Source organism: Anarrhichthys ocellatus, unplaced genomic scaffold (assembly GCF_004355925.1).
Source record: "Anarrhichthys ocellatus isolate YVR2014 unplaced genomic scaffold, GSC_Weel_1.0 scaffold4, whole genome shotgun sequence".
In the NCBI taxonomy this organism is placed as follows: domain Eukaryota; kingdom Metazoa; phylum Chordata; class Actinopteri; order Perciformes; family Anarhichadidae; genus Anarrhichthys; species Anarrhichthys ocellatus.
Window position 1 is genome coordinate 9,456,127 of NW_022280034.1, and position 11,289 is coordinate 9,467,415.

The following is an 11,289-nucleotide window of genomic DNA, read 5'->3' on the forward strand; positions in this document are numbered from 1 at the left end:
AGTGTAAGCCTCCTGGGCTTTTACTCACCTGCATGGTCTTCATCAAAAAAGGGTACTGAGTAAACTGCATAAGAACAAACACAGAGAGCGTGCATCGTAAAATCTTATGATTACCAGTAAAGAAAAACATGTCTCAACAATGTCACTCTCTTCATGTATTCCACCAGTCAAATTTCCTATCGTTTTAACTTTCACATTTCACTTGAACAGCGGCCAAATCATGTTACCTCATCCATAATATTATGCTTTCAAAAAGCCAGTCAGCGTGGCATCAATCATTGGAATAATTGCCCCCTTTACATACATCAATCCTAAAATTAATTCAAATACCATTTAAGAATGCATTACCTAAGCAGCTGATCGATAGCTCAGGGTTTGTCATGTGTAATGTTTTCTTATTTCCCGGTGATGGCTCTGGAGGCTAATTAATGACAGATGATTGATTACTAATGTTTATTCCTTTTTTATCACCATCCTGTAACATTCTGTTGATCTTTGCACCATTCATTGAACCTTTTACTTGTTCCGTTCGACAGGAGGTCTGAGGTCAGGACATTGGGATTATTGTGATAAACACAAAGCCCAGAACATGTTGAAAGATGCTGCGAGTGTCTGAGTCAGAAGCAGACTTATGGACATTGAGAAAGAGGCTCGGTCTAGACTTTAAATAGAAGAAGGAAAACCACAAAGCTCTTTACAGCGGTGCAGTTTATGATTATTGTGCATTTTCTTGTGTATCCTGAGAGGGAAATCAGAGACGGCTACTCCTGTTCATCTCAGTCACGGTTTGTTCCTCGCCGTGACTGACAAACACCAGAGACGTCTGTCCTCTGCAGATCCTGTCACACTGTCTTAATGTCAATGACAGTACTCATGTAAATATAACTAATAACAACCTTTTATATAACCTTTTATAAAAAAAAGCGTAAGAGCTGTCTGATCCGACAGGTTGTTACAGAGTCGAGGTTGTGAATCATTTATTAAGAACCCCCCTATGGAGATATTCAGAAGCTAAACATGCATGCAAGGCTTAAAAGTGATCATTTAAATCTTTAACTCTTCAGGTAACAAATGTAGAAATGCTAAAACTGGAGTTCCACACATACTCTCTTGCTGAAGTCTTTGGTTTTTATGAAGCAATTTTGAAAGCGTTTGAGTAAACACAGATACAGAACAGTGCAATAGTCCAGTTCCATTTGTAATAACAACAAGAATGCGTCTCTGCAGATAAAATAGGTCTAATCTTTTATATTTTAGAACGCTGCAGGGAGGTGGACTGGGCTGCAGATTTTGATCTAAACGGAGATTACTGTTAAAAAGCAAACATTCGATTTTCAATGTTTTTGAATTGCATCTGAAACATAACGAGATATGGCCACCGAGTCATAAAGGTGATTGATTCCATTTCAAAGATGAACAGGAGTTGCAGTAACATCTTAAAGTAGACTTCGCTGTACAAAGCAATATCCAGAAAAACTCGCTTTTTAGTGATGCAGACAGACGCACTGTTAAATAATAGCAGCTCTTTTCAATCAGGGAGGATTAATCTAAAATCCAGCGGTTTAGCAGATTTCTGTGAAGCCACAAACATTTATTTAAAACTAAGCCGTGTCCTCTCTGCAGGCACGAGCAGCCAGCATTACTGCTGAACGGGAAAACACATAATGGATAACAACGAGAGCTACTAGCAGCACATTATGTCACACAATAGTGTACTTCAACACCAAACATCTGTCTGTCTGATGCTCCAAACTTTGATTTGATTTGAATAAACATTCACAATATTCTTTGTTTTGTGAGAATAAAAGATGTATTAGAGTTGTTTCAGCCAATGTTATTGAGGAACTATTAAAACTGCAATTCGCTCCAGCTGAAGAATCTTTGCATGGTCATTTCATAACAATAAAACTGACAAAAAACAATTCAGTGTACTAAAAGGCTGCTGCTGAGGATACAAGTGGAATGAAGACACCACAGAATGGAGACAAACTAAGACCCTTGATATAAATCTTATTGACATTTCACCACAGAGCTCTGAATCCACTCTGTGATGATAAGTGGTTTTCATTACACTAAAGAGCCGATAATGAGCACATTACTGCCACCTAGCCAGGCATGTGATGAAAGGTTGAAGCTAGCAGATGTACAGTAAAAAAAAAAATGGGCCAAATATGAGCCTGAAGCTCACATCGCATTTCAATTCAGCTTCATGTAGATACACTCACTTCTAACACAGTTCCTAGATTTCCATGAATTGCCTAGATATCAGGACACCTCCCCCTTCTTCACATGCTTATTAATGTGGAATTGTTGCAATTATCCGTGCAGAATGGCCAATTACCTCAATTTGAAGTTGCAAAAACAGCATTTCTGTTGTAGCTACATACCTTCATCTTGAAGTAATGTAAGAGACAAACACTGCATTCATACCAGCCGTTCAAACACGGCATTCAAAATGTGTTTTATGAATGAAACAGAGCCTTGTTAATGTTAGTGACACCTGTGATTCTCCTACTGTAACAAAATGGCTGCTCTGGAAAAGACCTTTTAGTCCACAGTTGACTTTGTTTTCCAGCACATTTTCACTTGTCTTAGCAGTAAAAGCACAGATGTCACAAATGATATTGATTACGGCTTCAATCCATTCCAGGATTATTAGTGAGCCCTGCCAGCTCATTAATCATTCGCCACACAATTATGACAGTTTTTTCACAACAAACAGAAAAGTCCTACTGACTGAAAGATGAATAGAAACTGGAGCTGATAATTCTCTGTGTTGACAGTAACAGACAGCCGTCACTGGATCCCTTTCAAAGGGAGCCTTTGAACAGACTTTTTTCACTTTCCTCTCTCTAAATTGAAAATCCACAACAATCCTTTTGAAGCAATAATTCACACTCGTAATGATTGTAGAACGGCCCCAGTTCGGTTCGCAAACTAAGCAGGCACTAACAGAACAGCACGGCCACAGGTCAGTGCATCTCATTATCTGACTGACAGGATGATCATGATGCATCCAAACGCTGCCAAGCTGACTCACAGCCTCAGTGTTTATGTGACCCAGCTGGATAATCCCTGACCCACTTACTGCATCTGGATGTGACTCCATCTAGTATGCTGATCCTCTTCCGAGCCACACAGCACTGTATACCTACTGTTAAATTAGCTGAGTACGAAGGAAAATATCTTTGGTTGTCAGAATGTTAACATTGGCGTGGGGAAATGTGCTGTTGTCAGACTTTGTGAGTGCGGTCATATTTCTGCAAATGTAGTTGATTTTTATCTCTGTGAGCAAAGGAAACGTTGCTTTACGAAAAATGTGACACAATTTAATTTATACACTGAATATAGAGTCATGTATATTTTGCATGTTCAGTATTTTGTTAATGTTCGTTATTACAACAGAGCACTCACTTCACTGGGAGCTATGCATTAATCATGTGGTCTATAAAACATCACAATATCTTTCAAACATCTTGTAAGACCAGGAAAAACTCTTTGGCACACAAAAGTTTAAGATACTTACACGATTTGTTCAGCAAGATGATCTTCATAAATGAAAACCACTTTTATGATGTTTGAAGCGTGAATGCAGCCGGCAGAAGTAAAAGCTGATGGTATGTTATGTTCAGGCTTTAAAGGAACTACACCACGGTCACATGAACGAGAGTATACACAACGAGGCTGTTAAGACTGACTAGTCGGCGTGATGATGCATTTAGCCACTTGTTAGGAAGCACTTTTTTTTTAACACTTAAATTCACGTGAGTGGCATCTACTTGATTTAATGGGGGGAAACAAAAAAGCAATCTTAAATGCACCAACCTAACACATCTCCTGCATCAAGAGAACATAAACAGAACAAATCATTCCTATAAATGCATTTTGCATCAAAGAACAATGATGCTAAACTCATCCTCATGTCAGTCACTCACTATCAGTCACATGTGGCAATCAACGTAGGAGAGAATCTCAACAGCATCCCCAACTGGGATTTCATGTTAGCAACTAAGCTAACAACCACATGTTGTAGCCTACCTAAGAAAACAATCAACCCAACTACAGCTCTCCCTTCATACTTGTTAATGATATTGATTGTTTTATTATCAACCCATTGTGTAAAAGCCTCGAGGAGGAACACAGAATAGCTGGATATTTACATTTTGGCATTAAAAACACTCACCTCCTGAAATGAACATGGGAATTACTCTGGAGGTGACCTCTGACCCCAACTCTGAAAGTGTCAGTAACAGCTTTTTTTAATAGCGCCCTCTAGGAACTTTCTGTTGAGTGCTAATGAGCACATGTTAGCATGCAAACTCTTGACTAAAACGACGTTAGCATTTAAATGAAAGCACTGCTGTGTCTCAGTCCATCGTCACTGAGTGGCCGGCATGACTCTAGACTCGTAATCTCGCTCCTTTAAAAATTACTTTTGAAACGATTAATCAATTATCAAAACAGTTGCTTATGCTGTCTTGACTAATTCTTGCAATGCGAGTTTAAAATAAAAGGTATGACGTTGTTAATGTATCAGTTGGCCATTGTGGTGCAGAACATGCAGCGCTGTTAAATGTTAACCACTTTTAGTTTGGGTCTCAAAACCTATAACTAACGATAAAAACAGTAAGCCTGCTTGTTCTTTATGATAATCCCAAAAATATTGTCCATCCACTGCTCTTGTTATGAATGCTCATAAATTAAATAGTCAGTGTAAGCAGCCAATAGTAATAGCTTTAAGGGTTTAAAAAACCTTAAAGAAAATAATGAGGTGTGTCTTTATTTTTGCTTTGTTTTTGTTGAAGTCATCTGAGACTTTAGCTCTCAGTGTATTTCCTCGGCTCAGAGCGTCTCTCTTCAGCCTTTTGCTCTTCCTGCTGTCTGACAACAGGATGCACTTTCAATCCCTTCAGCTTACACACTATAACAGTACGGACAACTACATTAATACTTCACCGGCTCATCTGCTGAACTGCAATCTCTTCTCAGTGGCTAAGCTCTCTGGATATTGCTCACTTTTGACACTTATTTTCCCCCCCACAAAAACAAAATCTCTTTAATCTCCCCCGCCGCTCCTTATCTCTGCAAAACACAATGAAAACACATTGCATGCATTTTGTCTTTATTAGGAATGTGCTGCAGAAGTATAATATTCCAAATGCCAGTTAATCTTTGTAATTTTCATCTTCTATTGTCAAACATGAATAAAAATCCACAACATGCCAATAACCACAAAGATTATAGAAGCCTGGTGGTAACATGTTAGACCATAACTACTTAAAGCTAACTCATATCAACTACAGAATCTTCACAATATTGAGATTTATACCTGCACTAACTGTTGATTACAATTCAATTTACATATTAAGTGCTAACCGAGGGAAAGCTGTCATATTTAATCATAACAGACTGCAGGTGTGAGCTCACGATTTCTGTTTCTGTACATGATTCAAAATCTAAGGTCTAATAAACAAGGAGAGTTTCATCCATTCTAGATGAAACCCAGTTGTTTCAGATCACAGTGAGAATCACAGGTAGATTAAGATTAGAGGTTAGTTAAGGATACATAGGAAATATATAATCATAATAATAACAATGATAATTAATTACATTTTAAAAGTAGTTCTCAGCATAGTGCTGTTAATATCTTACACCTATAAAACCGTGTTTGAACCAGTGTGTTACAAATTCAAAAAAAAACAGCATCCCACTGTGTGTGAAAAGAAAATGGGCACATAATTAAGGTGTTCATTACTGTTTAAGGGATTTTTCAAGGGACAAAAAAACCACAATATGTCTGGTTTATAAGTACAGGCTATACCTGTGGATGCAGACTGAGGCCACAGCCACCAACTTTGCCTGCAATCACAAGCTATTTCATTTGTTAACCAAATATTGATTCCTACGTGCATATACTCTGTTTCAAAACGATCTTTTACAAACATTATCAAAAGATTATAGATGTAGCATAATTAGTTTCACTGTAAAATTAATGTCTTGCTACAGTGTGTGTGTGTGTGTGTGTGTGTGTGTGTGAACATGTACCCCTCCCAGGCTCACAGTGGTCAGTGGTGTCAGCAGATATACAGTAAAGTTGCAGCAGAGCAGAAAACACTTTCCTCTCCACAAATGATCACATTTCTGTGATCATTTGAGTCTTTACAAAGCAAGGAACTTTCCCTCTGCATTTTTTTTGGCACACATTTTCCTTGCAGTGATGACTGTGCCTTCTGTGGGAGACTTTCCATAATCCCTTTCAGTTTAGCACCCGTAGCTAGTCCTTGATAAGCCTCTTTTTCATCCTCGTTTGCCACCCATACTCACTCTCAAACACAGGATGTATGGGCAGGAGAACCACGGAGAAGAGTCCGAAACAAGAGGACATACTGCGATTCAAAGTGTTTCTTCTCTGCGAAGGAATTGAGTGAGTTTCTGCTCTGTGATTCCAATGCAACCACAAATCCTAGAGCCTTCTCCATGTATCCGAGGGGATTTACCGGCAAGCTAAAGCTCTGATGTGTCCTGTTGTTGGCTGCAGTAAAGGATGGACGAGGGCAGACATTTTGTTTCATGTGACGCTGTAGATGGGAGGCAATCCTTTCCCTTTCACATTCTATGACCCCCCTCCACTGGTCTCCCCAGTCTCCAGTCCACCTCGTCTGAGTCCATTCTGCGGGTGATGATGGGAAGTGAAGTGTTTCTTGAGAATCGTTCTGAATGTGTTGACCAGAATACAAAGGGGCTGATTAGACTGTCTACTCTCATCTCCATCGAACAGACAACCCCCTCCCCCCTCCTGACTCAGGGCAGCAATTGCATATTTTACTTTCTTCCATTAGCAAAAAGGGATTTATATAGATTAGAGAAATACAAGTAAGCACTGTATATCGGGTGCATATTTGTCACACATCCAGGTAATGACGAGGCGGTAAAGACGTTGGTGCAGATGCGGGCCAGACGGTCAGTTGCCTAATCCAGTTTCATCCTCGGATGAAACTCAGGTTTTCACATTTACTAAAAAAAGAAAAGGAAGCGTATTAGTTGAAGAGCTAAATATTCTGCAACTTGATATAGATGTATCAACTTTCACAGACCACAGAGGACAAGTTATGTAATGAGAAACACATGAGTTGTTGAGTCCCAGAAGCCTTAAAGTTGTGTGTACAATTTCTCTTCCAGCCATTAAGTTAATTAGGACATCTCTTGGCTTAATGAGACCCAACAGGCTGCATTCAAAAGCAAGAGTACAGATAAGTATCTGCTTGAACTGAAGTGAAACGGCAAATAATCATTTAACTGACTGGCCCTTCATGTATATATATTTAAACACACAGTACTGCAAAAGACAAATACTAGGTCCTTTCTTTACAAATCTATAATAAGTCATAATCACTGATCTGTTATCAGAATCCCTTTATTTGGTACAATAAATGTACATTTGTCTTGTGAGCATGTCAACAACTCACACACTGACATTATACTGTATATACGGATACATATGGTACAGGGACCGCAAGATTTAACATTTTGTACAAGCAAACAAGGCAAGGCATAGAACAGAAAGCGAACTACACAGGTCACTCTATGGATGAACACAAAGCAATCTGAGGCATGCAGTTGATTACAGCTGGAGGCCGCCCGTGCAAAGAAACAAAACATGGCAGGAAATATAGATTTGACCAAAAATGCTCCGATCTCTGATCTCTGAGTAGACACAGTTCCTAAAGTGCCACAGTGTCTAAATATTGTATAGTGCGTGATAATGTCAGTGATTACAGTCAGATTGTGCAAAAAGAGCTAAATGGGAATGGATACAGGGGGAAAGGGGCAGGTGATTAGGTCAGGAGGATCAGTGGTAGCCGGGCTATTGCTACGAATTCAAGGGGGAAGAATCACTGCACACAGGGGGTAAAAGGGTGAGGTTATGGTTTAAAGGTCAGATTTGGGACACTCACTAGCCAGGTTGACAATGCAGGCGACGATAATGACCGTCCCTCCTACTAGTGACACGATGGAGAGCATCTTGGCCACGCGTCCCAGACGCACGGCGCCGTCCAGGTTTCCCTGCTCGAGACTATTCCTGGACTGAAGGAGAAGGTTGAACCATCTGTTAGCTGTGGTTTGATACAGGTGCCTATTAAGAGTAAAAAACAAAACAAAAACAAAAGATCCTTCTCTCACCATGATGGAGTAGACAAATCCCACAATGTTGATGGGCCAGACGGGGCAGAAGCAGGCCAGCACAGATAGGAGGAGGTAGTCTTTGATTTTGGTCCGGTCCAAGGGCGGGTTGGTGGCGATGCTGGAGTGGCGAGAGATCGACGGCCTGGGCGAGAAGGCAGTGTAGCCGATGGAGCTCGCCCTGCTCCCCTTCCTGGTCTTGTTGTGATGGGGGTAAGAGATGGAGTGCTGTCTTCTGGGAGGAGAGCAGATGACCGGAGAGGTGCTGTCGGCGGACGCTGGGTGGATCCCATTACCTACACATGGAGGGGACGAAAAGGACGGGCCACATGTTTAAAACATTGGAGGAGGTGAATATGTGTGTGCGCCACCAGGAGCTCTTTCGTGCACTTGAACTTGACTTTCCCCGGGTGAGCTGACTCAGCAGCTGTGTGAGACCTCCCCTCCTCCACCCACCCGCTGCTTTAACAGGAGGTCAAACTTACTGTTCTTCAGCTTCTCGTTGATGACTATCACTAGCTCGCCTTTGGATTTGCTGCGGGGAGGCCGTGTGCTGACCGGGCTGCTGCTGCTGCTGTGGATGAGTGGTTCACCTCCGACTGGTGGGCATGGCATAGTGACGGCAACTTGGCTCGACAGAGAGTCCTCCTGGTCCAGCAGCGTTGGTTGTTCCTCCCCTGACCAAATGGTGGGAGATGGCATCGTGTTCACAGCCATGCTGACAGCGAAAAACGAAGCCTTTGTTTGTGGTCCAGTCCTGTGAGTGCTGCCTGTAGTTCACCTGGGGGCCAGAAAAATGATTTTAAGCATATTTATGAACAGGAGACGCTTCCTCCCATCGGTTTAGGGACTGTACAAAAATAATTGTGGTGGGAAAGAGGGTTTGGAAGAGGAGAAGGGAAAGATGTATCTTTTCTTTATGCTGAAGAAAGGGCTCTAACTTTTCGGGAATAGCAGTGTTTAACTTTTTCTCAACCCAAAGTTTTTATTTCATTATAAACAAATAAAAAGATGAAATACTGAAATGATTAATATTGTATGCAACACAGAATATTACTGTGTGTTTAGCAACACTCGTGCCTCTGCGTCAGGGTTTATTTTCTTCATCAAAATCAACTAGAAGTTAATAAGATCATTATGTTTAGAGAATCAAACTACTGAATCTTTGTCATTACTAATCTAAATTAATATTTCTACAAAGCGTGTTATTGTTCTGACCATCACAGCTCTTGGTTCGTGATTAAACAATGGTTTGAATATTCAGTGAACCGGGCACATCATTTTGTTGTGTTTTCCATAATTGTGGCTATTGCTAATGTGATAATCATGAGAAATATTCCATTAAAAGGAAACTCGTCGAAATCTGTTTCCATCTCTTGGGGAATACTATCGTATCAAAACATCTGGCTGAAGCTTTTTGTGGATTCAGAGGGAGCTGCGCTAAATCTGCATGAGCGGCTAAAGGAGTCTCCGACAGAACTGCTAAGGTCATCTAATAGCATTGTGGGTAATGTAGGCGTCGGGTTGTGACAAGGAAGAAGAATGTGTGAAATACAAAAATAGATGATATCGGATTATTCTGCATCAGTTTTGATCAGTGCAATGCTAAATCAGTAGAGAATGATCTTTTGAGATTTAAATTAAAATTGGCCTACAACATCGGAAATTCTTTGTTATTGATGGCGAAATTAGTTGTACCAAATGTCTTGTTATGTAGAGATGTGTTGCATTTCCTTTTCCAATTCAAGGGGAGGTCCAAAGAAAATAATGCTGGGCTTATGCTTTATGAAATAGTGAACATCCTTCTCACTCTAATATACAGTAAATACATTCTGCTTCAGCCGATTTAGAGTCGCAGCCCAGGCTCAATAACACCACAAGCCTCTTAATCCACATCACATTGATGCTTATTTAAGATCACCCCTTATATCATGTTGAATTGTAAATAAATAGATTCCAGGTAAACCGATAAAAACACAAGTCTCACTACAAGTCAGGCCTCTTTAAAACAGCAGACCATGCAATCTCAGGTTACAATGAAAGCAGGTCACAATGGCACGGGGAGCACAAAGGCATGCAGATGGAGAGCACGTTCCTTTGAAACGATAGTAGCAGCCATCTCCGTGCAGGTGTGTAAATACCATTATTTCCCCGTGTGTACACAAGCGCCAATACATGATGGCCGGTTGTTGGGCACAGTACAAAAGGTAAAAAAAAAAAAAGAGAGCATAAAATAAGGACAAAGGACAAATACTCGGATAGAAGAGTGCGTGTGTGCGTGTTGTGGGAGGGGGGGGATTAATGAGCTTGCTGCTCGTCGTTTAAATTCAGTGGTTGTGAGCTGCTGAATTGCAATAAGCAGAAAGAAAACATGCAGCCTGCATTAGATGCTTGCATTTATACCAAACTGTGACCGAATAGGAATTTAGCATTTCAGACCAACACCCAGGGGGACACGCGCACACGGTGGCTGTATGAATATAAATCAAACTGACCTGTTTATTCCAGCGCCTGTCTCAACGCAGCCGGAGTGTGCCTAGTCTTGACATCGTTCTCAGGTGCAAAAAAAAAAAAACACTAACCCAAAACAAATAAAACATCAGACACGAAGACGTGTGAACGTGCGCTTCTTGAGAGGAAAAATCCGACAATTTCCTTTATTGGATGTGAAAGCTGGCGAAGCGGGGGTGTGGCGCCTCGTTCCGGTGCAGTGTGCTGGGATGGATGGAGAGTATCCTGGACGGCAGGCTGGAGTAAGAGAGGAGGGGTGTGTGTGTGTGTGTGTGTGTGCGCGCGCGCGTGAGAGAAAGGAAACGTGAAATCGAGGAGGCTGTTTATGGCATCCTCCTCTCCTCAACCAAGAAAACTGCTTTTCACGTTTAACATTCATCCACTGATGCTGCGTCACATCAGCCTGTGATACAAAACGTGTCCTCGTGTCTCCACCTCGCAGAGGACGAAAGTTAAAAAATGAACCCAATTGGAGTTTTTAAACCCAGAAACAGGAGATAACTTCCCCCAAACAGGGCGACTGATTTAAGAGGCAATAAGGGTACATTAGGTAATGTGAAAGTCCATGACATTTATTTATTGTGATGAAATAAACAC

At 41.0% G+C, this 11,289-nt stretch overlaps 1 protein-coding gene across 2 annotated transcripts; it reads right to left on the reverse strand.

The window, feature by feature from the left end:
- Positions 1-5,110: 5,110 nt before the first annotated feature.
- Positions 5,111-11,144, reverse strand: LOC116381355 (trafficking regulator of GLUT4 1-like). 2 transcript variants are annotated; one of them, XM_031843441.1, is made up of 5 exons: positions 10,677-11,144; positions 8,667-8,962; positions 8,182-8,483; positions 7,956-8,085; positions 5,111-7,014 (listed from the first exon to the last, which is right to left on the reverse strand). In XM_031843441.1, the coding sequence occupies exons 2-5, from the start codon at positions 8,896-8,898 to the stop codon at positions 6,998-7,000; spliced, it is 681 nt and encodes a 226-aa protein (XP_031699301.1). In that variant the 5' UTR covers positions 8,899-8,962; positions 10,677-11,144; the 3' UTR covers positions 5,111-6,997. The 2 variants fall into 2 exon arrangements, with proteins under 2 accessions (XP_031699301.1, XP_031699302.1); XM_031843442.1 differs by having other exon boundaries at positions 8,182-8,477; positions 10,677-11,131.
- Positions 11,145-11,289: the final 145 nt, after the last annotated feature.

What these genes read in the sequence shown, in the direction of transcription:
- LOC116381355 (XM_031843441.1), bottom strand. Translation starts at nt 8,898, where the DNA reads ATGGCTGTGAACACGATGCCATCTCCCACCATTTGGTCAGGGGAGGAA. An exon ending in CAACGAGAAGCTGAAGAACA is followed by an intron (nt 8,484 to 8,666) that starts GTAAGTTTGACC and finishes CGTCCCCTCCAT; the next exon opens with GTGTAGGTAATGGGATCCAC. An exon ending in GATTTGTCTACTCCATCATG is followed by an intron (nt 8,086 to 8,181) that starts GTGAGAGAAGGA and finishes CTTCTCCTTCAG; the next exon opens with TCCAGGAATAGTCTCGAGCA.